The sequence below is a fragment of the Pelobates fuscus genome, chromosome 4, assembly GCF_036172605.1.
Source record: "Pelobates fuscus isolate aPelFus1 chromosome 4, aPelFus1.pri, whole genome shotgun sequence".
Classification (NCBI taxonomy): domain Eukaryota; kingdom Metazoa; phylum Chordata; class Amphibia; order Anura; family Pelobatidae; genus Pelobates; species Pelobates fuscus.
Window position 1 is genome coordinate 65,947,416 of NC_086320.1, and position 25,964 is coordinate 65,973,379.

At 40.1% G+C, this 25,964-nt stretch overlaps 1 protein-coding gene across 1 annotated transcript in view; it reads right to left on the reverse strand.

The window, feature by feature from the left end:
- NECAB1 (N-terminal EF-hand calcium binding protein 1) overlaps window positions 1-25,964 on the reverse strand; it is a 219,049-nt gene that overhangs the window by 42,959 nt on the left and 150,126 nt on the right. Inside the window, exon 6 of the mRNA XM_063451266.1 lies at window positions 7,667-7,803. Within this exon, the coding sequence (XP_063307336.1) occupies window positions 7,667-7,803 (137 nt within the window). The remainder of the gene's footprint in view (window positions 1-7,666; window positions 7,804-25,964) is intronic.

Below are 25,964 nucleotides of genomic sequence, written 5' to 3' on the forward strand. Positions count from 1 at the left end.
CCAGCTGATTGAACCAAGCACTAATATATACACTGCACTGTAGTATTGATAAGTATTCGTAAACGTTAGCATTAGTTATATGTTGTTGTTTTTTAATTGTTTAATAATATAACAAAAATATCTTTGCTTTTATAGAACAAAGTATTTTGTAAATTAAAAAAAAAAATCTCTTATCGTGAAGGCTCTGACATGCTATCGCAGGGATAGGTAACTTTCGGCACTCCAGATGTTGTGGACTACATCCCCCATAATGCTCTTACACCCATAATGCTGGCAAAGTGTAGTCTAAAACATCTGGTGTGCCCAAGGTTGCCTATGCCTGAGCTATCGGTTTTGAAGAGGTTAAATGAAAACACATCGGATTTATATCACCCACAAAGTTCAATAGAATGTTTTACGGATTGGGCTTGATAATATCGAAAACATTGTATTGGCTCTTAATATTAAGAAGTTTGTTCTATAATCTGTACAGACAATGGCTAGTAATAAATGATCAATTTCAGCTGTTTTAAATGAAATGTTTCTATGTATTGATAAATTCCTCAAATATATGTACTAAAAAGAATTCTGGCAAAAAAATAAACACACACTTTTAAAACAATTTGATAATTTCAGAAATTAAATACAACTGTGAGATATTGAAAATAGTGTGACATTGTGCTACATATGATGATATTTAATATGTAACAGTAAAATATGCAATATATATACAATATGTATGTGTTGCAACGTGTTAAGGGATAACCTATTATCGGTTATTTTTTAAAGCAACGCACTCATTCTTGAAAGATGCACATTTGTAACTATTATTACCACAGCAACTTTATTCCCGTGACAGTTATATGTCATTAAAGTACACAGATAAATACTGTCTAAAGAACTGATCTAGAATGCTTGCCTGGCTTTTAAATTGCTGTGTTAGTTAAATGTTTAATCTATTTGCATCTCCATACAGATATTTAAAGTATATTCTATTTTGCATACAAGTTAGAACAGCATACAGTGAATCATCAATAATTATAGTAGGAGTAAAGCTTTTACAATGGTGACAGGCAGAAAGAGAGACAGACAGACAGACAGACAGGTAGGTAGATAGACAGACAGATAGACAAACAGACACATAGAGACATAAATATATATAGATGTTTGGTACAGATAATAGTTAAACAATGAAATAAATATTCTATATTGAAACTGGTCAACAATTCATTATTTCACAATTTTTTTCAGTTTCAAACTTTTTCTCACTATTTTTATATTTAACAATTATATATTAAAATTATGTTGTGAGTGGCTAACAGGTACACACATTGTTACGTCGTTTAATGAATGGGAAGTTACTGATAGGTTGAGAGTATCTGCTGACACTCTTTTCGTATTAGCGATGCCCGGTCCAAGGCTCGTGTTTTTTTTTTTTGCAATTAGGATTTCCAGTAAAGAGAGCTCATAAATGTTTTCAGCTCTCAAACAACTGTCGGAGGAATGAGAGAGTGCCGGGGAGAATAAAGGAGAGGATGACTGCAAAGGGGTTGGTGTGCGCATATATCAGTGTGTGTCAGTGTGTGCCTGTGTTCATCATTGTTTGTTTATATGAGTGTGTGTTTGTGTCCAAAGACCACATGACTATATATATGCATGTGTGTTAAAAAAAATATTTTTGCATAGCATATGGTGCATGCTGCTGTGGCCCCTGTTTAGTGACCTATTTGGAGGAAGATGAGAGAGAAGATATAATGAAAATATTCAAATAAATCTAGAAAAGTAGATTACTAAAATGTATTTTAAAGATCTAGGCTGAAGTCAGAACTCAAAGTTACAGAATTAACTCATGCTTTGAACAGGCATAAGACATGACTAATGGCAAAATATTATGTGATTTTTATTATAAGTGGAGAAATAAGAGAAATGTGAAGATTAGAAAGGCAGACAGTCCTCATTAATTATTACATTTTATGTTTAAGAGTTTTACTTGATTCCTATGCTCTTATTTAATAAATGTTCCTAACTGTGCCTATTGTCAAGTTAAACTAAATTTTTTACTAAATATAATATATATATATATATATATATATATTTTTAGGGTTTTAAAATTTATTGAGAATTTTCACAGTTACATCAATTGTTAATTGCTTTTCAAGATAACAGGACAGGAAAGAACATGACATGACATTGAGTGACATGACAATGAAAATGTGGAAAGTAGTTCGGTATTCATCGAAGGGGATGACATTGCATCTTAGTAACTTGTCACAATTAGTTTGCATGTACATTACATCACAACATAAGGCGAACGTCTGCTTTATCAACACAGTAATTGAAACTTTGGCTCATAGCAATGGGTATTTATCACAGTGGATATAAGATAAGGCATTTGTTGTTCCCCGGACTCTATTAACAACTCTATTAATAGCTATTCCGATGTCCGGGTATGAGTATAGGGGAAGTAGGATGGTACTTGGTGGTTTAATAAGGGGGACTGGGCTCCAAAAGTGGGGTGTGTGTCTGGTTTATGTTAAGATGGTTACATTGAGCAGTTATTGAGGTAGTTGCACCAGGGTTGCCAGGTGGCTGTATATGTGGAGTATTTATCTGTGAGGGAGTGGCATGTTTCCTCTAGGCCCCTAATTGTTTCGACTTTTTGTATCCACTCTCGAATGGATGGTGGGTTCGGGTGCTTCCATAGTGCTGGTATAAGTTGGTTCAATGCAGAGATTAAGTGAGTTAGTAGGTCTGATGTCAATTTAGGTGCGTCTCGGGGAGTAATTAGGAATATGAAGAGTTCTGGGTTAAAAGGAACGTGGGTGTTTAGGACTGACTGTATCATCCCATGAATGCGTTTCCAGTAACTATGGATCACTGGGCATGACCACCAGATGTGTGTGGTGTTGCCTTCAGGTGCTTGGCATCTCCAACAGTGATGTAAGTGCGTTGGGAATAGGGATCTCAGTTTTATCGGGGTGTAATGCCATCTCACTATCCTTTTGTAGTTACTTTCCTGGGTTACGGTGTTTCTAGAGGACCTATAAATTTGTGTAAATATGGTGCGCCACGTTTCGGGCGTGAAAGAGGTGTTTAGTTCCTTTTCCCAGGACGAGGTGAATGCTGGTGGATGGTGAGGCATTGTCTTAGCGATCGCTGTGTACATCTCTGAGATGATTTTCTTCTTTAAGGTATGTTATTTGCAGAGTAATTCCAATTGTGTGTGGGTTCGAACAGAATTGTGTGCCAGTGGCCCTGTATGAATGAAGTGGGAAAGTTGTCTATACTGAAATGTTTGCAGTACATTGTGACCCCCCGTGATAGTTTGCAGAGGTTTCATCTGATTTCCTGTGCCATCCATAATGTCAGCTAGGTGCAGGTAATGTGAGTAATGATACTGTTTGAATGCTCTACCATCCTCTCCCGGTTTAAAAAGAGGGTTGTGTGTGATAGGGTATAGCGGGGAGGGGTATGGTGACATCGACTGATGAGTCCTCACTTTAGCCCACATGCGTAGGGTTGGTGAAATTGTGGGGTGTGGGGAGTGTAGTAGGAATGGCTGTCCGGATTTGTGCCATGGTATTGTGTAAATGTGCGCTCTGAAGAAAGTATTTTCTATATGTATCCATTGTGCGGTAGGGTGTGGATGTGTCCAGTCATACAATCTAGTCAGGAGGACCGCTTGGTGATATCTTTCTATGTCTGGGAGGCCGAGGCCCCCTTCGTTCTTCGGTCGTGTGAGAAGTGAGTAAGCAAGCCTTGGGTTCTTGTGTGCCCATATGTAAGTCGTAAAGGTTTTCAAGATTATCGTGAACCAGGACTTAGGTAGCGCAATTGGTAATACCTGCAGGACATATAAGAGCCTTGGCAGAACATTCATTTTTAGTATGCTCAGCCTGCAGAACCAACCAAATTGGGGTTTATTCCAGGTGCTGAGATCTGAGTGTATGCCCTTCATCAAGCTAGAGAAATTACTCTCAAATAGGCAGGACGCCTCTTTAGTTAGGTGAATACCCAAGTATTTTATAGTGTGGGGTGCCCATACAAATGGGTGTGCTTGTTGTAGAATGGCTGCGTCATGAGGGGAAATGTTTAGCGGCAATATCTCACACTTGCTGAGGTTGGCCTTGAAATTAGAAATCTTGCTATAGGATTCCATTTCAGCCATAAGGTGAGGTATCGATGATACCGGGTCTGAGATTGTGAATAGCATGTCATCTGCAAACGCTGCCATCTTATGTTCTGTCGTGTCTGTTGTGATGCCTCTAATTAGAGCCTTGTCCCTAATCCCCTGAAGGAAGGGCTCCAGGACCAGGACAAATAGGAGAGGCGATAGGGGACACCCTTGTCTGGTGCCATTCCTTATGCCACTGGTTCCGATAATTGACCATTGACCCTAATATTTGCCGTAGGATGTGAGTATATCGCGTTAAACCATTTGAGCCAGTTTGGGCCGAATCCCATGTATTGTAAGGTGTGTGACAGCATAGTCCAGTCTACCCTGTCAAACGCTTTTTTGGCATCAATTGACAGCAGAAGACTGGGACAACCAACCCTCGAGGCTGTGTGTATGAGGTTCAGCAGTTTCGTGGTGTTGTGTTTGGCTTCCCTGTTTGGAATGAAACCCGAATGGTCTCCGTGTATCAGTCCTGGCAACAGTGGTCTGAGTCTGTTGGCTAGAATTTTTGTGAACAGCTTTAGGTCAACGTTTATCAAGGAGATCGGCCTGTAGCTGCCGCAGTGGGTAGGATCTTTCCCTGGTTTTGGAAGTAGCGTGATCATTGCGTTCAAGGCTTGTGGGGGGAGAGTGTCTGTTTTGAGCAGAGAATTGAACGTGTTTTGGAAGTGGGGTATTATTAAGGGGGCAAATGTCTTATAGTATTTGGCAGTGAGCCCGTCAGGACCTGGGCTTTTCCGTAGTGGTAGATGCTTGATTGCTTGGAGGCATTCGTCCCTGGAAATGGGTTTTTCTAGGGATTCTCTGAGATTGTGGGGTAAGGTATTGTGTATCCTATGAGAAAGGAAATTGCGGATGTCCGCCGCCGCTGGGGGGGTCTGTCTCAAATTGTACAGCAAGGAGAAAAAATCTTTAAATTCTGTGAGAATGTCAGTCATTGTGTGTGAGAGTTTGCCTTCTTTTGTGCGAATGGCTGCTATGAATGTGTGTTCCCTTCGTTTTTTTAGTACATGGGCCAAAAGGCACCCACATTTACCCCCTTGTGCGTAGAATGTGCTTCTCGTCTTGGCTAGGGAGCGTTTAGTATTGATGTCGAGAATCGTATTTAACTCGGTCCTCTTTTCTACCAGTGTCTTGAATGTGGTAAGGTTTAGATCATTTTTATGTGTTCCCTCTAAGTTCCTAATTACTCTGGTGAGACTGAGTGTGTGAGATTCCCTCAGCTTTTTGAGTCTAGAGGCTGCCTAAATGAACGTACCTCTTATTGTGCTCTTATGTGCTTCCCAAATGATGGGGTAAGTGGATACCGGGTGTGTGTTGAGCTCGAAATACTGTCCCAGGGAGGTCTCAGCTTGATTCCGTATGTCGGGGTGGTTAAGTAAAGCATCATTCAGTTTCCATTGTGTCCTAGTGGGGTGGAGGGAGGGGATGTTAATTGAGAGAGAGATTGGTGCGTGATCGGACCATATGATTGAATCGTATTTGCAGGAGTGGAATAAGTTTAGGAATCTGTGTGGAAGGAGAAACAAGTCGATTCTTGAGTAGGAGCATGAGGAGTATGAGTAATAGGAATAGTCCCGCTCAACGGGGTGTAAAACTCGCCAGCAATCATAGAGCTGGTGCGAGTCTAGAAGTTTTTGGATAAGTGCCCGTGTTGAAGCCTGATATGTAGAGGCTTGGGATGTAGTGTCTAGTGCTCCATCTAGGGAGATGTTGAGGTCGCCTCCTAAGATCAACATGCCGTCAGTGAATTGTACCAACTGCTTGATTATCTTACGTAGGGCATGGAATTTTTTCTATTAGGAAGGTAAATGTTAGCCAGAGTAATTGGAGTTGAGCCCATTTGGCCCTTCAGAAAGATATATCTCCCACTGTCATCAGACATATGTTCTTTGTATGTGAATGGCAGATGTGGGGAAAGGAGGATCGCCACTCCCCGTGATTTCGAGTCTACGTAGTTGCTAAAGTATCCCTTTGTGTAGTGTCTAGATTTTAGGGATGGTGCTAAGTCTTTGTGAAAGTGCGTCTCTTGGATAAATACCACTTCCGCTTTTGTTTTATGATAATCCGTAAGGGCCATGTGGCGTTTTTCAGGGGTTTTCAGCCCTCTAGCATTATGTGAAAGTATTGAAATTGTTGCCATAGCTGAGGGTTCAGTGAGGGGGGAGGTAGGGAAGGAGTTACTGTGATCGTATGAGGTGGGTGTCTTTGCCTATACCTGTGGGCGCTGTGTGGTGGGTACCCTGTTTGTTTGGGATAAGCCAATAGAATGACAAGCGTTACCAAGATTCTTAAACCGAAAGGTGTTACCGCAATAAGCGATGTCAGCATGAAATACAAACTTTAACAAAACAAAAAATTATATACAATAAGTAGTGTTGGTTGGTGAAACCACAAGTAGAGATGTCGTGAGGTTACTGGCGTTACTCTTTGGCAACTATAGAAATAACTAGGGTCCGCCCCTGAGAAGTCCCGTAGTCTACAGTGGGCAAGGTTGAAATGACCCTGATACAGTTGGTGGGGGGGGGGGAAACGTGGACAAGGTTGTTTTTTTTTTTTTTTGCTTGATATTTCCTTTTTTATAAGTATCGTTATTTACTGTTTTAACAAATTACAACATAGTGGGCTCTTGGAGCACACGGATCTGAACCGCAAAATAGCTTGTTAATGCTTTGTGGAGGTAAATGTCATGAAGGGCAGTAGGGTAGTGAAGGAGGAAGTCGAGTGAAACCTTATGGGGGGGGTGAGGGTTGGTAGATTTTTTTTAAATATAATATATTTTTAATGATGTGGGAGAACTATATTCTACCAACAGTTAGTGTATGTGTGATGTTAGACACATACAATGTGCGTACAAAAACAGTTAGGTTCAAGAAACTCCCTTCAACTAATTTGTTCTTGCACAGGTACCATTAAAAACTACAACTGGGTCTAAGCTGACCATTTCTCATGATGACTGGCCAGAAGGACATTATTATTATTATTGGTATTTCTATAGTCCCAACTTATTCCACAGCACTTTACAATATTACAAGGTGGAAATTTACCAGTAAATGAGACACTTACAAAATATAGCAGGAGCAATAGGTAGATAAGGACCCTGCTTGAATGAGCTTACAATCTAGAGTAGGTGGGGTATAACAACACAATAGGACAGGAGATGGCAATCAAACAAGGTGAGTGAAGCAGAGCTGGAGGAGAGAGTAGAGTGCTCGTGTTTAGTAGAGCGCAAGAAACAGGTTTGTGACATAGCTGTTACTCTAGGAAGCCTTAAGGTTTCTTGAAGAGATGGGTGTTAAGGAACGTCTTAAACAATTGAAGACTAGGTGAGACTCTGATGGGAGAAGTCCTGCAGGCACGAGTAAGTTGTATGGGAATGAACAGCAGACAGGATCCTCTGCAGGGGCAGTCCCAATGACATTAGGACAGTTAATACTGATCATGTGATGAGCAGTTTCTACTTACTAATAATAATGATAACTTACTAATAATGGTAAATAACCTCAGTACCTTTCCAGACGTGTCTGTTCTTCGGTGGTTTCCATGGCACATTCTAAAGAGTTCTGAAGTGACTGCAGCTGGTTCAATGTTTCCTTTAACAAAAAACGTGTCACAAACTGTTCCAGTTTTGAAGCATTTTGATATCGCTGGAATTAAAAAAAGATAACTATTATAGAGCAATTATGTAATATGAATCACTTGAAACCTCAATCAAAAAAAGTAATTTTGTAAAAAAAATTACATCATGCTCTTCCTCAACTTCACATAGCCAGCCTTCTAAATCAGTCACTAAACAAGTATACAATCAGTATAATTACGCTTGAAACTTAAACTGTGTAACACGAAGAACAACAATTTAAATTTTTACTTTTCTAATTATAAACATCTAAACTTTTACCCGTTGCATGTGCTGATTCTTCTACTCATATCTCAATCTGGCTGCCATAAATTGGGCTTCTAGAAAATATCTACTCCCAATAATTGGGCTTCCAGAAAATGTCACTCCACACTCATATGCAGCCAAACCCAGCGCTGTATTTAGCGCGGGGCTGATAAGGATTTGCCTTGGGCGGCACTTTCAGGGGTGCGGCAAAAAAAAGCCACCCTGACAAATGCCTTTCCACCTCGGGACCCCTGAGGCTGGGATCACCTGATGTAGGCGGGCGGCGAGGGAGGACTGTAGTGATGCCAGAGCCAGAATATGACGTGACTCCTGCTCCGGCATCACTGAGCGGCATGCATGGGAGCTGAGCAGGAGGATCAGAACTCCTTCAGTGCTGAACTCTGCTCCTGTCTTTACGACCGCCTGCCAGCCCAGCCAGTAGCAGCCCCACTGGACCACAGGGAAAAATCCAAAATGTAAGCAAAAACAAATTGTGAGTTTGTTAGTGTGTTTTTGTTAGTAAGTGTGTTAGTGTGTTCGTTAGTGAGAGTGTGTGTGTTTCTCTTAGTGAGTGCTAGTGTGTGTATCTGTTAGAGTGTGTGTGTGCCTGTCTGTCACTGAGAGTGTATATGTGTTTGTCACAGAGTGTGTATGTGTGTTTGTCATTAAGAGTTTATATGTGTTTGTCATTAAGAGTGTATGTCTATCAGTGTGTGTATCCATGTCTTTCACTGAGCGTGTGTGTCTGTCAGTGAATTTGTATGTCTGTCAGTAAATGTGTGTGTCTGACACGGAGTGTATATATGCCTGCAAGTGAGTGTGTATGTGTATTTGTCAGTGAGTATATGTGTGTCCCAGTGTGTGTGTGTGTGTGTGACACTGAGTGAGTGTCCGTATGTCAGTGAGTATGTATGTGTGTCTTGTCAATGAGTGTGTATGTGTCTGTCAGTTAGTGTATATGTGTGTTTATCAGTGAATGTGAGTGTGTGTGTAACTGTGAATGAGTGAGTGTGTATGCCTGTGAATTTGTATGTTTCGGTGAAAGTGTGTGTTGGTTAAACAGTGTGCGTGACAATGACTGTGTATCTGTAAGTGATTATATGTCGATTCATGCATCAGTGAGGGCGTGTGTCTGTCAGGAAAATAAATTTGGGGGGGGGGGGGGGGGGGGGGAGGGGTGCCTGAGTTTTGTCAAGCCTAGGGCAGCACAAAACCAGAATACACCACTGGCCAAACGCAATATACAATCAAAGTCAGCCAGCCACACACATGCACACAATCACAGCTGAAAATTGAGCAGCGAGACTGCAGGGGCATGATTTATACACCAAAAGAGCTTCATTAAGCTACAGCTGTTTTGTTGCTTAGTGTGTCCCTTTAAATATATCATGTAGATTTTGCATATTTTAGGTATATGGCCCTGGAAGAAGTAAGAAGTAAATCAGTCCTTGTCAAATTGTACATTACATTAATAAATATTATATGTAATGCTTTTAGCTACATTATAACATTTTATTTGGGTGAAAGATGATTTTATATGGCTTCATGGCATTTAACCACTATGTATCTCACTGGTAAATTATTTAGGACAAGTCGTAAATGATTTAATACCATAGACTGTTTTATAAATATCTACAGTGCAGTTTAAGCATATACTACTGTGAGATGTATCATTTGGCTTTCATCTACACAATGCTCTTCCTCTGTGTAGAATTGCTGTGGAGCTCTGTGATGCACTCAATAACTGTAGACTACTGTTAGATGTGTTGCTGTAAAATTCTTTAAAACACTCATACACTCTGTCCATTAAAGGGACACTGTAGGCACCAAAACAACTTTATCTTAATGAAGTGGTTTTGGTGTACAGATAACGCCCCATGCAGTCTCACTGCTCAATTCTCTGCCATTTAGGTTAAATCAAGTTAAATCAATTTGTTTATACAGCCCTAAACATATCTCTCCTGTATGTGTATACAGTCTCTTCCTACACACTTCCTGTAAAGAAAATGCAGCCCTGGTCAATCAGCATCTCCTCATAGAGATGAATTAAATCAATGAATCTCTATGAGGAAAGTTCAGTGTCTGCATGCAGAGGGTGGAGACACTGAATGTTTGGATGCATTTTAGGCAGCTATGACCCAGGAAGGATCTCTAACAGCCATCTGAGGAGTGGCTAGTGAAGTTTTCACAAGGCTGTAATGTAAACTTTTTCTCTGAAAAGACAGTGTTTACAGCAAAAGGCCTGAAGGTAATGACTTTACTCACCAGAACAAATTCAATAAGCTGTAGTTGTTCTGGTGACTATAGTGTCCCTTTAATGCCATGCTTGTGTCATCCAGTTGCCTTAGTGATCCCATAGGCGCCAACAAAAACTTTAGCTTAATAAAGCAATTTTGGTGAGCAGATCATGCCCATGCAGTCTCATTGCTCAATTATCTACCGTTTAGGAGTTAAATCACTTTTGATTCTGTTTAATTAGTCCTAATCACATTAGTCCTAATCAGAAGTTAACTTGCTGTAGAAGTTTTTATCTCCTGCTCTGTAAATTAAACTTTAATAACACACATGAGGCTCCTGCATGGCCTTGGAGGCTATTAACAGAGCAGGAGATAAAAACTATAGATTAAACAGATTAAATAATTATCTAGGTTATTTTTAAGGAAGTGATGTAACTCCTAAATAGCAGAGAATTAAGCAGTGAGACTGCAGGGGCAAGGTCTATACGCCAACACTGCTTCATTAAGCTAAAGTTGTTTTGGTGCCTATAGTGTCCCTTTAAGGCAAATGTTGGTGTCTGATACTGAGACCAAAGTGTTTGTCATTTACCTACAGCAATACCAAGAGAAATTGGCTTCAGCTACTATTGTGTCACTGCAACACGGCTATAGCAGGCTGGCCGCATATAATTAGCACTGATAGATCAGTTTAAAGAACAACCATGATAGAAAATGTCTACTTTGAAAAAACAACCAAACTACTAGTGTGAAGGAAATAGTTATACAACAAAATAAAAATTGTTAGTAACTCATTCATTTCAGGGCAACTGTGCATTGTAACATCTCAGAGGGTAAATGTTTGCGAGCAAGGTTCTCATGAATAATGGATAATTCTTCTAGACATTCAGTGACTCATTGTGTACCTTGGGGGGGCCCAGAACATTTATAATGCTATAAGAAACGCTGTCATGTGCTATTTTCCATAAAATATACATCTAATTCCGTGCTGTTTTAAAGATTTTTTTTCGTTGCATTGTAAATTTATTGCACTTTGCCGAGCTTCTTAATGCTTAAAGATAAAGAAAAATAGTTGAACAACCAATTAGTGGGATGACACTTGCTTTTTTCTTTAAAATGCTGGGAGCTCTAAGTTGTAAGGCTTAGGGAATAATGTGCGAATTCTAGAGCAAGGCTGACATGTATCGTCCCTCTACTTCTTGATGTGACACAGCGCCTCGTGTCAGACGCTGACTCTCTGCGTTCCATCTCTGACGATTGCCTTGAGGCCCGATCCACATCAATTGTTATTTTTCATCCAAAGTACATTCTGTTTTGGCTGTCCCCTGCCCTCCTGGAACAACGGCGAGTTAGCTATTTAATTTGTCAACTCATCTGTGAATTTGATTTAATTATGCAGAGAAAAAAAACAACTAATTTGTAATAAAAATATGCAATAGCTTTCTGTAATGAAGCAGAAACAACAAATTTCTGTATTAAAATTTGCATAGTACCCAAAAGTACAGTGCGTAAATTTAATAGCATGTATGTATTTTTAGTACTATTATTAATATTCCACTGACTCCATTTACATAACATTTATTGCGTTGTGTGAGTACAGACCCTGATGGACTTTGCAAGTGTCAGAATTGATTTAACTTCACTTCAAGCACATTACATGACCTGTTCGCTGCAAGTCGTGTAAACTTGGCATATATCTTTCTGATTTAATTTAATGCTTAAAATGTTTGATATCCTTTGACATACTGAACCTGCACTAGAGAAGGTTTTAAATAAAATAAAATAAAATCCATTATCACTTGCATCTGAAATCCACGTACAGCTGTGCTAACCGATTTGTTACAAAAAGGATTTTCTCGGTTTTACATGAGAACGCTTCTGAGCAATGAGTGGATTGGGGGCTGATGTCACAGGCGTCATTTGTAAGTTTTGATTGATAGAAATATTATGAAACAAATGCACCTTGCCTGAGGATATTCAGCACATGCTTAGTAAAAGGGACTTCCTTCCCAGGCATCGTTGTCTTTATCTCTTTATTGCACAGCAGATGTGACTGCCAGGAGTTGCGGCGGTTTATAGTCTATCTCTACAAAATGGGGGTGTACGGGAGCGCCTGTACACTGAGTGGTACCTCCGCTGTAGATTCTCCCAGGTCCCATAATGAAGTAGTGATTATTATTATTTTAATATTTATATAGCGCCATCAGATTCCGTAGCGATGTACAATGGGTGGACTAACAGATATGTAATTGTAACCAGACAACTGGACGTACAGGAACAGAGAGGTGGAGGGCCCTGCTCAATGAGCTTACATTCTAGAGGTATAACTCTTGCCTACCCAAACATCAGTCGAGACTTGATGAAGGGTACAAAATGAACTGGTTTATTTAGCCAAAATCATTCACATTTATACCCACATTTATATTCCATTGTATTCAGTACAAGCCCCTCCTAGGAATCTCTGTGCCTGGGAGATAATTCATTTAAAGACTGGCAAGCTAATTATCTCCCAGGAACAGAAAACCAAACATAAAAACATAAAAGTACCCCAAAACATAATAAAACATATAATAACCCCAGATGTCCTACATCCCCAAACAGCCCTCATCTGAGCGTCCAAATTGCCCAAATAGCGCTCAGATCCATGCAGTTTAGGGGAAACACCACTCGGGCAAAGTTCTGACCGGCCGCACACGTGGTCCTATGTCCAAAATAGTTCCAGAGCGATGTATGCTTTGGCCGGTTAACTTTGGGAGCTCCTGCAGCCGAAGTACTGGGTGCTCCACCTGGCTCTTGGGGAGCTTTTCATCCTTTTAGTTTCAAGCACCTTCCCTCCAAAAAGCTCTCTCCTGGTGGGTCGCAAAGTGGTTCAAAACCCCAGACCAAGTTGCCCGGGAATCGCAAGGTTACCTAGCCGAAAACAGTTCCATAACATTTGCGGCTAAGTACCACTGAGGTGACCGTGAACCACAAAGTTCTCATGCCAAAATTAGTTCCATAGCGGTTGCGACTAAGTACTGTTGAGGACTGTTCGTGGGCTTGTTCATGCGAACGGACACCAGGAGCTAGCGTTCAGTTCCATTTGTGAGAAGGAAAAGTGCGAACCAGTGGCACAGAGGGAATGTTGCTACCTGCTGGGCAGGTTGCTACTTGCTGGGCAGGGTAACTCCCGAATGGGGCCTATGACCTGGACTATAGTCGTGGGCAGGAGGCCAGCTTCCACACTCCTTCAGGAGTTCGTGGCAAATGTCTGTGGAAAATAGTGTTTGTCACAGGGGGTTTATAGAGCATTTTGGGAGACTGCTGGATACTCCATAGATTTTCTCAAGCATATGAAGTGGGATGCATTAGTTTCAATGGCATATGACATGGAGAAAATGCTTTTAGGAGTGATGACTGATGGGAAATTGCAAGTTAGCTACAAGTCAACAATATCCAGTTTTTTGCCTTGTTCTGTCATTTTTGGAACCTACATAAGACAAAATAGTCCCTACAATTAATTATTTCTATACTTTGCTTATGCTCGAATTTCACAATTTTATTTCATTTTTTTTTTTAAATAAATGTGTTTTCTTTCCACAAAACTCAGATGTGATCATTCTGCCGTAAAAGAGATGCCACTGTTTTTTTGCCAATCACTTTTTTTATTGTGGTGTTTGCATAGGACACAAACTGTGCAGAGACAGTATACAGCTTATATCAAGTAAAGCATCATAATAACAGGTAAGGAAAAAAAATAAAAGTAAGGCACCACATTTTTAAAATAAATAAATAAATAAATAAATGAACACTTGTTATCGGCACTAGTAGCTAATACGACAGAAGTCCAGTGACCACAGTATATTCTCCCAGGCAAATTTCAAATTGTAAGCACCATATATGGGGTCCTGAGAGAAGCAGGAGTACCAGAAGCATATATATGCGTCAGCCAATGCCCAGTCTAATCAAGCAAAGTGCTCTCATATGAGATTCGTCTGTATAGGCACATTGACTAGGCTGCATAAGGTTACCACACCAGCCTCAAGTTTAAACAGGAGCCGGTACCAATTCTCCATGAACCCAGCCTCTAGGAGTGCTAAAGTCCATCCCCTCCAGGGGCCTGCTCAGGGACCAGGATCGAGCTTAGCATCTCCGTTGCCTCCACCAAGTTTCCCTCCACAGTCATGGGCGGTGCAGCAAGGTCTTCCTTCTGTTGGCTTTCCCCTCAGGTAGGCTTTGCAGATTAGCCATATCGCTGGTTCTGAAAGATATGCCCGGTGTATGTGCTTGGGGCCTCCTTCCATACAGACTTTTAGTTCCCTCCACAGGGTGGGCAGCATGGTTCAGCCAGCTTGATCTCTTGGACACTTGGGCCCAGAAGCACACACAGATGCGGTTGAAGGCTACAAGTACTCTTTTCACCCACAGGTCAGACCTCTTGGTCAGCAGCTCCACCATTTTCAGATAATCGGCCATTTGTAATTGGGGACCCTCTAGCCAGAAGCCTTCCTGTGGGGACCAGGATAAACCCCCACTGGTCCAAAGGGAGGTGGGGACAGTGCCTCAAAGGTGATTTGCAGAGGGCTGGTGTGCTGTAGAGGTAAGGAGCGGCTGCATCCCACATGTTCGAGTAGGCCTCAAATCTCCAGAGCTGCAATCTCCAGGAAATCAGGCCTATCCCATCCCAGATAGCACAATAAAGACATTAGAACAGCCGCCATGGTATAGCCAGATCTCACACTTTAGAGAGAGATTTTAGAATGGAATTGCCAAAAACATTTTTTATAATCAGACGCCTGGAAACCACACTTAGATTGTTAGAATCCCGGGTTGAATTTTAAAGATCCAAATTATTTGTCCTTTAAAAAACATAGTCTATATTATGTATGCGTACACTTAAAGGGAAAGTATTAAATCGCAGTGGAAAAAAAACAAATATGTCAAAAAGAACAAAATGACAGCATTTGGGAAAAGGTTTAAGTCAAGAAAGAGTTAAGCTCTCCTTTCATTTCTCACTCACTTTTGCATTCCCTCATTTTATTGTATTTTTCTAAAAAGTGTTTCGCTTCCGTATATAGATGTATTTCTGTAAAATGATAGCAGCATTAGTGGAGATTGCTCTTGTATAATTATGTGCCAATAGTTTATTCACATACATTAGCTTTGAGATTGTGTATACCTTTTTTTTTTTTATTAAATAGATTGCAATTATATTTAGATACACTTTGAACTGCAACATGGGGCTCACTTCAGCCCCCTCATCCGCCTCCCCCAGCAACATTTTAACTCTCAAAACCTGCACGTGACTAGGTGATATAGTTTGACGTGAGCTATACATACTATACATGGTTCCATTTTCTATTTAAAAAGACACCTCTATAGCAAGCCTTGTTAGTAGAAAATGGTTTACTGAAAAGACAGTGTTTACAGTGAAATGTCTGCAGGGAATAGTTATACTCATCAGAACAAATACAATAAGCTGTAGTTCTGGTGACTTGGGTGTCCCATTAAGTTTGAAGGTGACTACAGCAGCATCTAATGTTAACTTATTTTAATTAGTCTGATTGGCCTTTGACCTCTAAGAAACTTACACAAAGTTAGCTGAGGACAGGCGGGAAAAAACAACATCCTCCAAATATGACAAGAAGAAGACATATTTAAAATAAATATAATAAAAATAACTATGTAACAGGTTGGGAACGTTCGCTCAGGAACATGAAATGATAGTCAGGATGACTATATTTACCCACAAATCAGAACATCTATAAAGTCTATAGTATAGATTGCAAATACAATTAGTTGTTTTATTTATTTATTCCAGAAAAGCTTCTCTTCTCATATTGTCATATTGTCATGAAACATGTAAAATATATATTTTTTTTGCATAGCCGTCGTCAGCATAAAATAAAATATGTATGTAAGCACTAAAGGCTATTTTTTGAATGTGCTCTTGAGTACTTGTCATTTACATAATCCATTTAATGTTATCTTTTCCTTAAGCAGTTGCTGTCAGCATGATTTAATTACATCAAATCTGAAGAACATTCTACGCCAATATCATGTTCTTAATTATCATGTCAGATGAATAATCTTTCAACGGAACATTTGGAGAAATTAGAGAAAGTTAACAATATTGAGTCAAATACCAACCACCGTTATTTGTTATTTGTAACATGAACCAGTAAATACCACCACATGGACTATAAACAAACTGTTCAGAAAAAAAGTAATTAAAATACGGTTAATGAGCTAACAAGTTTAGAACATAGCTGTTCGTGATTGATACACTTGTACCTGTTGAAGAATTGTTGGTGTCTGGCATGTAAAGAGAACATTCCATAGATGAGAGGGCTTAATGTGCATGTGACGTTGTATATGAATGCTCATTAGCCCCCCTGTAGGGTGACATTGGAAGAGAGTGAGTGCCTAAACCAACTCCAAGGGGGATCGGTGTTGGAATTGGCTAAGTAAAGCAAAGGGTTTATTAATGAATGATTAATAACAACTTATAACGGGGTACGGCAGAGGGAGAAAGGGACATTGGCCTGTGAGTTAGCTCATGTGGTCAGTACACTAAATATAGACTGTTCTCATCTTAAAGAACCACTAACGTCACCCGTCACCCAGTCTACTTCATCTCAATGACGTGGTCTGGGTGCAGTGGATCTGTAGTGGTAAACCTGCAGTATAGCACATTGGTCACATGAACTTCAACGTCCATGAGCACTGGATTCAATGCTTCCCTATGAAAAAAAATATTGGACTTTCACATGCACGCTCATATCATCCACAATGCTCCCCCATAAGGAGACTTGGATTGGACATTGATCATTGATGCGGCACCACCAGGATGACGTTGTGGTGGAGGAGCAGGAAGCAGCAGCGAGTGTGTCTCGATGCAAGAAAAAAAGTAAGTGAAAATCTTTTTTTTTTGCTTTTTGTACAGGTGAAGGGGGGATTAATCTAAATATGGACTAGGACACAATAGCATTAGAAATACACGCTGGTATTTGTAACGCTATAGTGTTCCTTTAAGAGGAACCTAAAGGTTTTTTTATTTTTTTTTGTCAAATATTTTGTGTTGGGTTTTCTTATTATGGCAAATAACCACAACATGTGACACTGTGTGACAACGTGCAGTTAAAGGCAAATATCTTTGCTGTGGTTTAAACAACTAAAATGAAGGAGAGGAGAGCAGGGGAAATGAGAAATGTGTTTCTAGAATGAGGAACTCAGCTATTCATCATCTGGATTTGAATAGAATTATAACCAGTGAGATGTATTATGATAATACCTATTTATGGGGAACTTTATGCAGACTGGTACTATCCTAGGTCTAACTGCTAAATTGTGAGAGGTTTCCACTGAGTTACATGTGATTGCTTCCTTTTTATCTATCTGCTTTTGGATTTTAGCATTACTTACCAAGGTGAGAAGTCAGCTATGCTTTCAGTTTGGCTATTTCTAAATTGAAATCCACTTTAAAGTCTCACTAAAGTAAAAAACCCTGAGAGACGTTATTTAGAACTGACTTGCTGAGAGGTATAAACGCTTACAATAATTATTTGAGATTGTGTGAAGTAAATAAATTTATGTCTCTTAGGTAACTACCAGGGAGATTTATCAAAGAAAAACAGGTTCTATTATTTTGTACAAAGTGCTCCAGTTAAGATACTTTTGTTTCCATTGGTTTCTATGGGGATTGTTCTTTATTTAGCAAATTTCCCCATACAAAACCCTCCATTTTATTTTAATTTCCCCACAAATGTCAATGTATAAGGAAGGAAGCGGTTACTCGAGAGAGACACGTTATATAAAGGGTGCTTTAGCTGGGATGATGATGATGATTGATCAACACTCATGCTGACTCATAAAAGCTAAATGTATGAATTTTATCTATGTTACACAGCTGGAAGCAGCAGCAAGCACATTTTTCATGTTCTATGGGCTGACAAATTGGTAAAGAGTTTAAACAAACAATATGGGAATTGTACAGAAGAAATGCTGAAAATCTGACTGATATGAACTGCAACAAAAGGAAATGTCACATACTGCGCACTAGACTATTTATCCATCACTTTTTTAAAGGGGCATCATCTGTGACACTACATTGTCCCACATCAACCACAAAATCCCCCACAATGCAATGCACCCACAGTGAAATGCAATCTTATTTTGTTCTGCAAAGTTCTACTAAAGGCTAAAAGTGCCAATTCCATGTTTAATAATTAAAAAGTAAACAATCAACGGCAACACCGTTCATTTTGTTTGTTTTCACACAATTTAACTGATTATCTAGCATTCTCGCAGAAAACGAATAACGCTTCATAGGATTTCCTTTTATGGCAATAATATCTTGCCTATACCTTTTAATTATTCTCAACTAGCCAATGGCTAATATAGAGAGCAAACATGAAATTGCTAAAAAATATTCTGTGTCATGGACACTTATGATTTCTATAGAAAAAAATAATGCAATTCTTTCCAGCAGTTTCCTACTCAGTTGTAGCAGATCAAAGTAACAAATCCCCAATGAGATGTAATCAAATCAAATCGAGTGCCATTTTTCCCCCCTGTGAATATTAGTATGCTGATGCTGTGTAGCTAATCTCGCCACATCTCTGAAAAGCTCTAGCAGCATTTCCTGGGAATCAATTTCAATCTGCAGATAATCTACAATTGTTTTTATTGTATTTAGATGTGACATTTCTGACAGGTTGGGATTTATGTCTCTGACACTTGCAGACACTCAGTGCTCACCTTGTTATCTGCATGCATGCGCGTTGCCCTTACTGCTGCTCTGTCTATGCTACAGTGATTATAGGCTATTATGTAAATCTGGACCCCTCCATCAGTTTCCGAGACAGCATTCAATATGTGGGATTTCGAATGATATGTTTCGAAGCTGCTTGATACTCTTCAGTTTCCTTAGACAATTAAAAAACAATGTCTGCCTCTTACAAATCTGCAAATCTGCAAATCTGCGAAACACTTCACAGCGACAGCTTTCTAACTCAACTACTTTTTGTAAAAATAGATTTTTGCGCCAAGGGATTTCGGCACAGTAATCAGGTGAAAAAAATTGCTGGGGGGACGGGGGAGGGAGGATGGGGCAGAGGGACACTGTAGTGTTAGGACTACAGCTTTGTATACCTTCCTTAAAGTTGCGACACACAGCTGTTTTGTGAATAGATTGTGGTTTGTGGATATGCTAAAAAAATCTAAATAGTGAAAATTAACTAGTTTATTCTTTAGAGAAATTGGGTAGAAATAAAACATTTTTAATATTATATAATATCACTTAAAGGGACACTGTAGGCACCTAGATCACTTCAGCTAATTGAAGTGGTCTAGGTGTTGTGACCCTTTTGCACTTACAATGTTTACATTGCAGTTCTAAGTCTACCCTCTACCAGACAGCCACTGGGGCACTTCCGGAATCGAAACAAACAGCGTCAGATTTTCCACATAGGAAAGCATTGGAAAAATACAATTTTCGTCACATACAGCTGGAGTGACAAAATAGATATAAACGTTCACCTTCCCTAGCATGGGTATCTACATGGAACCAAATTTTTTTTTTTGTAAGAATGCAGTGCTACAAAAATATAATCATCACAATATGCACTGTTATAAATCTGGGAAAATGGGGAAAAGAAAAAACAAACAAATGGAAAATATGAATATATTAACATATTTCCAGTTTAAATATTTAGTTGCTGAATTGTGTCAATAAGTATTTATATGCGCTGCTAGTAGAGTTTAGCGGCTTAGTAGCCGAGCCCCACTCGCCACTTTAGTGGATTGATAAAGATAAGAACGAGGGAAAAAAGAAGGTAAAACACTGTCTTTATGTGGACGTAATAGAGCTGTGTAGGCTGTTATTGCAGCCTGCATAAAAGCCATATATGTTCCTATAGCCTTCCGTCTCTCCACTGTTTCCAAGTGCAAAATGAAATACGGATAAAATTGGAAGGGATGATGTTCACATTAAAACCTTTATATAAGATGTGTGGTTTTCTAATATATACATTGTCAGGGTTTGAAGTGTAGGAGCTCATCATGCGGAAGGCAGCACCAGGATGAGAAAACCATAATACGCAGAATTCAGAAAGCGTAGTCAGGTCTGGCAAATGGTCGGTTCAATATCAAGGAAAGAAGTAACTCTATAGCAAGAAGCTGTAAACTGGCCCAGAACTTCTGAGCAAGTATTTGGTTTAGCTTTATATAGGTGTTGCTGGTAGAGATGTCCAGAACAGTTCGCCAGCAACTGTTCGCCGGCGAATATAGCTTGTTCGCGGTCGCCGCGGCGGGCGAACATATGCGATGTTCGGTCGGCCCCCTATTCGTCATCATTGAGTAAACTTTGACCCTGTACCTCACAGTCAGCAGACACATTCCAGCCAATCAGCAGCAGACCCTCCCTCCCAGACCCTCCCACCTCCATGACGAATAGGGGGCGGACCGAACATCGCATATGTTCGCCTGCCGCGGCAACAGCGAACAAGCTATGTTCGCCAGCGAACAGTTCCCGGCGAACTGTTCGGGACATCTCTAGTTGCTGGCAAACACCCCATCATGCATCATACCTGTGTCATTCTTGCTCCATCCTGCCCACTTCCACTATAACTTGCGTGACAATGTTTGAACATTCTGAACATGCAGTAAAATAGGGCCAGCATGGTTTATCTTTCATATAATTTGTTAAGTCTATCAATTGGTCCAGATTGAAATATGACATTGTGATCAAGAGGGAGAAATTCTCAATGTAGATCAGTGGTAGTCAACCTTTTTCTACCTACCGCCCACTAATGCATCTTTTTGGTTGAAAACATTTCCTTACCGCCCACCAGTTTTCGCGCAAATGCAGAATATTTTTTAGAAAGGAGGGTGTTTTAAAAAAAATAAATGTACGTACATTTATCTTTTTATTTCTACTTAATGCAGGTTTATAAGGTTTTTAACTTGATAAAGTTTAATGAGAAAACAATAAAGTAAATTGAAATTACCTTTACTAGTGATTAATGAGATCCTTGAGGTTGATGCTGCGAGACTAAATATTTGATATCTGGTTCGATTTTCGTAAGGAACAAACGAAGGTCTCTTTCGGTGATATTCAGACAACTTCTCTGTTTGCGCATAATATGATTTCTCATTTGTGCGTCAGCTCATCTCCTCTCCCTCATCAATTCCCCTCCCCACCTTTTTTTCCCTTTTTTCTATTTTTTAACCTTCCTTATAGCAATGCCCAGTAGGAAGGCTGAGCTAAGTAGCCCATTTACTATAGTCCACTATAACAGACAGGCACACATACAAGACACACATACAAGACACACACAGACACACACACACAAGACACACATACATACAAACACACACAAGACACACATACGACACACACACACACAAGACACACATACGACACACACACACATACGACACACACACATACAAGACACACACATACAAGACACACACACACACAAGACACACATACAGACACACAGACAGGCACACATGCACACATACAGACACACATGACACGCACGACACACAAGACACACAGACAGACACACAGACAGACACACAGACAGACACACAGACAGACACACAGACAGACACACATACACACAAGACACATGCATACAGACACACACAAGACACATACATACAAACAGACAGGCACACATACAAACAGACACACACAGACATGCACACACACATGCAGACACACGCATAAGACATACATAGACACACACACATGCAGACAAACATACAATGACACATACATACAAAGACAAGACACACATACATACAGACACACACACACAAGACATACATACAAAGACACATACAGACAGACACACAAGACATACAAAGACACACACAAGTCATACCTACAAAGACACACACATTATATTTAAGTCACCCTCCTGTTTCCTACCTTTAAGGTGCAGGAGGGTGACTTTTCCTGGGGTCCAGTGGTGGCTCATGTGGATGGGAGTCAGAGTTCCCATTCTGACTCCCTGGTCTTCCTCCTGCACGGCTCTCAGTTTTAGCTGGGAGGAGTGACCGGGGAATCACTTCCTCCCAGCTCTGATGTCATCACAGGGGGCCCGGTCGCGCTGTTAAAGTGCCCAGCGCTGACCGGGCCCCCTTACAATCCGCATCCATCGGGTGGCCCTGACAGCATGGGCCACCCGATGGACACTTTGGAAGGCGGCCCCGGCGGTTTACCGCGAGGGCCGGAGCCGCAAATGGTCACAGCGGTACCTAGTCGCACGGGTACCGCCGGCTCGCACCCACCCGCCGGCACTATCAACCTGGAAATCCCTACTGCCCACCTGGAATCCTGAAACGCCCACTAGTGGGCGGTAGGGACCAGGTTGACGACCCATGATGTAGATAAATTATGCCCAAACGTGATAAACAAAAGAGAAGGAAGTTAGGTGGTGAAAAAAATCACCCCCACTATCCTAGAGTAGATTACAGGAGGTGTATAGGGCTTAACCCTAAATAGAATAACGAAAAGGCAGAGAAAGTGGGATAGGGGATCCACCCACAAAAGACGGGTGGAGACTCCAACCCACTATGTAATACCTCCTCAAGTAAAGTGTCACAAATAATTGGGTAATTCAACCTTTATTGAAAAAATAAATAAATAATAATAATAATAATGATAATTATTTACAGATACCGACACCAATAAAAATCTGGGTAAAGTAGACCTTAGAGCTGTTAAACTGTAACTATGAATCGGTAGGGCTGGTGAATAGGATAATATAAATTTATCAATGGAGTCACTATAAAGAGTTACAGTAAAAACGCAACAAAGTGGTCTGGACTAAAGGAAAAAAGTATCTAGCAATGGATACAAAAGTAGCAGTGCTGAAACAGATATACAGAGGAGTCTTTAAAGGGTAAACCACAATGAAAGAGACAAGTCCAATATCCAAATCAGTAAAACAAAGAGACAGGTTGAGCTAGTAGGGGTTAAGGCCCAAATGGATAGAAGGTACAAAGCCTAATATAGCCTGATCTCCCCTAAGCTAACTGTCTAAGTCCACAAAGCTAGCTGCTGCTTCAAGGCAGCCTAACAAAAAATCATATGTCTTATAGTGGCAGGCGCATAAATATCGCCCTGAAAACCCAGATAGAAAAGAGAGAAAGAAAGTTAGTTGGAGTTCATAGCGTCGGCTAATGACAGGTCCAAAGGAAAGTAGATATTGAGAATAAAAAGTAATAGCATCGGCTATAGGGAGCTCGACGCGTGTTTCGGCGTGTTCCAAACGCCTTTATCAAGAGCTAACTGGCAAGTGACACAGAGAGCGCTTATAAATGAGTAAATACCCACCCCTTAGAGGAAAACCTCCAATCGGAGGTTTTCAATTGACCGGGAATGACGTGGTGCTAATCAAGGCGTCCGGACCAATCAGGGACGATGGGCGTGGTTTCACTAAACGTGTACGAGTCCCACAGAGGAGGGAGATACGGAGGGAGGGACAGGTCAAAAGAGTCAAAAACGATCGCGAAAAGATTGCGAATCAATGGTATTTGCTTCTAAAAGAACCAAGCTGAAAAAATGTAGCAGAGGGAAATTTGGAAGTATATGTAAATAAAACTACATCCTGCTATAGTAAGTCACAGTTAGCCCTTGGACAAATTTTACATGATTAAATAATGATTGTTAACAGGTAACAAGTAATCATATGTGTAAATAAAGTCATTCTACAGCAGAAAATTGTAATGGTTCACATAAAATTAGGAGCATAAATGAAAAATTACTACAAAGTGGACCTTGAGTTCAGATACCAGAATAAAGGGAATATAAACAATCATAAATAGTGTACTATAAAATCACAAAAAGATTAAATATAGAGGCCAGAAAAGTACTTGTTGCTACAAAAGGATAGACTTAAAATTAAATAGATTTCAAGTTAAATTAAAGTGAGTAAAGGTGAGTAAAGTATATTGAAAAGGTGGACCTCAAATATATGGGGAGAAGGAAAAACCTTCATTTAATGAAAGTATTTAGAAAACTGGGCAGACTAGATGGGCCGAATGGTTCTTATCTGCCGTCACATTCTATGTTTCTATGTTTCTATTTAAACCCCTTGGGTTGAGGGTGTTAAGTTTGTAGATCCATCTACATTCTCTCTGACGTAAAGTTTTATCATAATCCCCTTGTCTCTGTTCGCGTCTGACGAGTTCTAGGCCACAAAAGCGAATATCCTTAGAAGATCCTCCATGGTGTTCCTTTAGATGTCTTCAAATTGGAGTATCAAGGCGATTTTTTGGGGATCTCACATGTTCCTTTATGCGCTCTTTAAACGGCCGGAAAGTTTTGCCTACGTACAGTAAATTGCAACTACAGGTGAGTAGATAAACGACTCCTGCAGAGTTGCAATTGAAGAACTGTGTGATTGGAAAAGATTGTTTCCCTTTACTATCATGTACCTGCTTGGAGTCTCTAAGGATATATTTACAAGCCACACATCTGCCGCAGACATAGGTACCCACTGGGATGTTGCGAGAGAGCCACGTAGTGTTGAGAGGTTGTTTAGCTACAACATGGCTGGGTATAAGGATATCCCGGAGGTTCCTACCTCTCCTTGCAGTAATGGTAACTTGTGGGCCTAAGACTTCCTTGAGGTGGGTATCCTTCAAAAGGATAGGCCAGAATTTTTGAATGGACTGTTTGACTACTTCCCAACCGGTATCAAACGTACCGATCATCCTGATAATTTTATTAGAGTTTTTGTCTGACATTGGCAATTCTGATATAAGATCAGTTCTGCCAGATGTCATTGCTCTAAGGTAAGCCCTCTTAAGGCATCTGTTGGGGTAGCCTTTCTACTTTACCCAGATTTTTATTGGTGTCGGTATCTGTAAATAATTATCATTATTATTATTATTATTTATTTATTTATTTTTTCAATAAAGGTTGAATTACCCAATTATTTGTGACACTTTACTTGAGGAGGTATTACATAGTGGGTTGGAGTCTCCACCTGTCTTTTGTGGGTGGATCCCCTATCCCACTTTCTCTGCCTTTTCGTTATTCTATTTAGGGTTAAGCCCTATACACCTCCTGTAACCTACTCTAGGATAGTGGGGGTGATTTTTTTTTCACCACCTAACTTCCTTCTCTTTTGTTTATCTCTTATTTCTAAGGTTTCAATACCTAAAGGTTACCAATCACATTTAATCACTATGGCCGATTTTTTAGCTAATAGATTGGACTTTAATACATGGTGTAAAGATGCTGATAATGTCTTCTCTAATGACAATTTAGAAAGTAATCCCAGCTCCCCAGATATCAATCAGTCCTTCAATACAGATACATGTGTTCAATGTCACGTTTTTCTGAATCTTTAGATCCTACAGATAAAACACTGCAATGGATTTCTGTGTGATTCAAAAATGCAATAATTTAAGCAACAGATACTTTTTTAGTATTGGACATGTCTGATGTAATGCTTGTGTTGTTGGCCTGTCTTCCAATTTGGCTCACAATGTTAAAGGGGAACTGTCACGTAACTCTAATGGAATCTACACCATTGAATAAAACAAATATTACCTATAACCCGTGTTGATCCTTTTGTGTTGTCAATAATGTTGACAAAGAACATCAAGTCAAACATACAAAACATGTAAATTGCAATAAATCACACAACTTGTATATGCGTTGGCACTTTCCTGTTACAGTGGT